The sequence below is a fragment of the Sardina pilchardus genome, chromosome 6 (assembly GCF_963854185.1).
Source record: "Sardina pilchardus chromosome 6, fSarPil1.1, whole genome shotgun sequence".
Taxonomy (NCBI): domain Eukaryota; kingdom Metazoa; phylum Chordata; class Actinopteri; order Clupeiformes; family Clupeidae; genus Sardina; species Sardina pilchardus.
Window position 1 is genome coordinate 1,259,771 of NC_084999.1, and position 5,000 is coordinate 1,264,770.

The 5,000-nt window shown below is 50.4% G+C and overlaps 1 protein-coding gene across 1 annotated transcript in view; it reads left to right on the plus strand.

The window, feature by feature from the left end:
* ptdss1a (phosphatidylserine synthase 1a) overlaps positions 1-5,000 on the plus strand; it is a 31,366-nt gene that overhangs the window by 378 nt on the left and 25,988 nt on the right. The window contains 6 exon segments of the mRNA XM_062538040.1: positions 1-91; positions 724-815; positions 1,683-1,727; positions 2,304-2,329; positions 2,332-2,426; positions 3,463-3,625. The exon segment at positions 1-91 is cut by the window's left edge and continues 378 nt beyond it. Coding sequence (XP_062394024.1) covers positions 1-91; positions 724-815; positions 1,683-1,727; positions 2,304-2,329; positions 2,332-2,426; positions 3,463-3,625 — 512 coding nt within the window.

Sequence of the window (5,000 nt, forward strand, 5' to 3'; positions counted from 1 at the left end):
AAGACATCACCATCGACTTCTTTTATAGGCCTCACACGATAACCCTATTAACTTGCACCGTGCTAAGTTTAATGTACTTTGCCTTTACAAGGTAAGTGAAGTTGGCCGGAAAGCTAAGTGGTTAGCTTGCTAGCGGTAGCTACGCGGTAGGATGCTGTCATTGAGCCGTGTCGAGCTAACGCCGTTAGCTTGCTAGCAAGTGTCAAAGCTCAAGAAGCACCTACAGTGACGGGACAGCCGCGTTCCATGACTAGCGAACATTTCGTGATGTCTTAACAGTACTCATTTGAAATCATACATGGTGGGATGAATTTGAATGAAGCCCACACACGTTGTTGATATAATAAGATAGTTTTTATGTCTGAACGTGAATAGTTCACGCATGCTAACGATGTAAACATGACTGGTACAGTACCAGGGTAAGATGAGGTAACGTTGGCATAACGGTTAGTGTAAGTCAGTCACTATAGTGCTTCTTTCAAAGACCAAAAAGTGTTCGGGATTAAATATCTCATATGTCCTGGATGTCCTCACACCAGAGGTTTTCACACCAGATTATTTTAGCATAATAACGTTAAGCGAAGCTGGTCAACATCATGTAGGGAGGGGCTGAAGTCATTATGTCGTGACATGTGATGAGGATGTTGTGAACATGAGGCTATGAATGGCGTGGACGTCTCAGATTGTGTAAACTTTCTGTGTTTTTGTTGTTGTCGTTATCAGGGATGACGGCCATCAGGACAGTAACCTGTGGATTGGCCTCATCGTGGTCGTGTCGTTTTTCCTGGTGATTAGTGTCCTTGCATTCCCCAACGGTGAGTGCGACAGATGTGCGGGCAGATGTGATGTGGGCTGTTAGCAATAGCATCGCCTGCTAACTTCCGCCAGACCAGTCACCAGATGTAGCTTCACAGCTAGCCTCTCAACACCACACCTCCACACGCAACACACACAACACACAACAACCCCATCTCTGCCCCTTACCAAAATCTCAAAATGTGTTGGTCTCCACAGAGAAACCAGGACGTGTTGTCACCATTGTAGTATTTTGTTTTGTAGCATCTGGAAATAAAGCTGGTCTTTTAAAGCTCATTTTAAATCCCTCAAAGCGTCTTTCAGGCCTCTAAATGGCCCACGGACGCAGTGGGGCTCTCTGAATGAGCACAGTAGATTCCCCTCCTTTAGACTGGGACTTTCACACATGAGCTCTCTGTAGTGTGTGTGTGTGTGTGTTCACTAGACTGAGTAAACCAAGCCCGATATGCCACCGATTGGATGTCGCCCTGCAGCTCAGGCTGGAAACCTGCAAATCTATCTCCTGCTTCCTGTCCATGTTTGCTGGAACCAATCACAAACGGGCTGATTTGAACTGTGCCCATTGACCACGCCTCTTGTGCAGTAGAAATACAGCGCAGACTCCCCAGTCTGGTGATAGCCAGGCCAACACACACACACACACACACACACACACACACACCTCTAGAAGCCAGAATCACCTCCCGTATGGAGCTGTCACATCCCTCTCATGAACGACCCAGGTTCCAACGGCCACACACACACACACACACACACACACACACACACACACTTGTTAAGCCACCTGTGTGTGGTGCTGGGGCCCCTCACTTGTGTGTTCCAGACAGGAAGTGATGTCGTGGTGACCTGTATCTCTCTCTCCCCAGGCCCCTTCACCAGACCCCATCCAGCAATATGGCGCATTGTCTTCGGTGAGTAGTGTGTGTGTGTGTGTGTGTGTGTGTGGCTGGCAATATAGCGCATCGTCTTCGGTGAGGTGTGTGTGTGTGTGTGTGCCAATATGGCAACATTTGAGGGCTGTTAACACCAATAACAGTGACTTTTAAATTGCTGCTGTGAGTGTGTGTGTGTGTGGTGTGCTGAAGTGCTTTCACATCATTTAACCCTCCTTCTCTTCCTCTCTCTCTCTCTCTCTCTCCCTCTCTCTCTCTCTCTCTCTCTCTCTCTCTCTCTCTGTTCCCTTCTCACTCTCTCTCTCTCTCTCTCTGTTCCTCTCTCTCTCTCTCTCCCTCTCTCTCTCCTCTCCTCCCCCTCTCTCTCTCTCTCTCTCTCTCCCCCTCTCTCTCTCTCTCTGTCTCTCCTTCTCTCTCTCGTCTCCTTCTCCTTCTCTCTCTCCCTCCCTCTCTCTCCCTCTCTCTCTCTCTCCTCTCTCTCTCTCTCTCTCCCTCCCTCTCTCTCCCTCTATCTCTCTCTCTCTCTCTCTCTCTCCCTCTCTCTCTCTCTCTCTCCCTCCCTCTCTCTCTCTCTCTCTCTGTTCCTCTGTTCAGGGCTGAGTGTGCTGTACTTCCTGTTTCCTGGCAGTTCATCATGTTCCTGAACTGGGGTCAGGTGAAGCAGCTCATGTTCTGGTTCGACCCAAACCTGCGCTACGCAGCCCGGGAGGGTCCGACATCATGGTCAGAACCAGACACACACACACACAACACACACACACACCACATACGTACACACACACACACACACACACACACACACTACACACACACATACAGTACACACACACATACAGTACACACACACACACACACACACACACACACACACACACACACATACACACCACACACACACACACCACACATACACACACACACACACACACCCACATACACACACACACATACACACACACACACACACACACACATCACACACACACATCACACACACACACACACACACACACACACACACACACACACACACCACACACACACTCACACACACACACACACATACACACACACATACAGTACACACACACACACACACACACACACACACACACACATACACACACACAACATACACACACACACATACACACACACACATCACACACACACACACACATACACACACACGACACACACACACACACACACACACACACACACACACACACACACACACACACAAACATACACACACACACACACATACACATACACCCTTGTCTTCATAACCACTTGCACGCACCCTCTAGTCTTCGGTTCTCTCTCTCCATCTCCAGGCCTCCTCCTCTCATCTCTCTCTTCTCCTCCACCCCTCCTCTACTCCTCTCCTCTCCTCCTCCTCTCATCTCTCTCTTCTCTCCACCCCTCCTCCTCTCCTCTCCTCTCCTCTCCTCCTCCTCTCATCTCTCTTCTCTCCCACCCCTCCTCCTCCTCCTCCTCCTCCTCCTCTCCCCTCTCCCTCCTGATACCCTGTAAATATTAGGAAATTGCAGTTTTGAATCCAAAATGAGTGACTTACAAGGTTGGTGCCAATCTGATGAGAAAATCACACACTGCTGACATTGTTCTCTCACACACTCACACTCACTTGTGTTGATGTTGTTCTCTCACACACTCACACACACCCGTGCTGACGTTGTTCTCTCACACACTCACACTACACTCGTGGCTGACGTTGTTCTCTCAGCACACAGGAGTACGCGGTGAACTGTCATGTGATCACCTGGGAGCGAATCATGAGCCACTTCGACATCTTCGCCTTCAGCCATTTCTGGGGGTGGGGCATGAAGGCCCTGCTCATCAGGAGCTACGGCCTGTGCTGGACCATCAGCATCACCTGGGAACTCACCGAGGTACACCACACACACACACACACACACACACACACCATCAGCATCACCTGGGACTCACCGAGGTACACACACACACACACACACACACACACACACACACACACACACCATCAGCATCACCTGGGGAACTCACCGAGGTACACACACACACACACACACACACACATACACCATCAGCATCACCTGGGAAACTCACCGAGGTACACACACACACACACACACACACACACACGCACACACACACACACACCATCAGCATCACCTGGGAACTCACCGAGGTACACACACACACACACACACACACACACACACACACACACACACCATCAGCATCACCTGGGAACTCACCGAGGTACACACACACACACACACACACACACACACACACACCATCAGCATCACCTGGGAACTCACCCGAGGTACACACACACACACACACACACACACACACACACCACAGCATCACCTGGGAACTCACCGAGGGTACACACACACACACACACACACACACACACACACCATCAGCATCACCGTGGGAACTCACCGAGGTACACACACACACACACACACACACACACACACACCATCAGCATCACCTGGGAACTCACCGAGGTACACACACACACACACACACACAACACACACACACACAACACACACACACACCATCAGCATCACCTGGGAACTCACGAGGTACACACACACACACACAACACACAAAACACACACACACACACACCACACACACACCATCAGCATCACCTGGGAACTCACCGAGGTACACACACACACACACACACACACACACACACACACACACACCATCAGCATCACCTGGGAACTCACCGAGGTACAACACACACACACACACACACACACACACACACACCATCAGCATCACCTGGGAACTCACCGAGGTACACACACACACACACACACACACACACACACACACACACACACACCATCAGCATCACCTGGGAACTCACCGAGGTACACACACACACACACACACACACACACACACACACACACACACACCATCAGCATCACCTGGGAACTCACCGAGGTACACACACACACACACACACACACACACACACACACACACACACCATCAGCATCACCTGGGAACTCACCGAGGTACACACACACACACACACACACACACACCATCAGCATCACCTGGGAACTCACCGAGGTACACACACACACACACACACACACACACACACACACACACCATCAGCATCACCTGGGAACTCACCGAGGTACACACACACACACACACACACACACACACCATCAGCATCACCTGGGAACTCACCGAGGTACACACACACACACACACACACACACACACACACACACACAC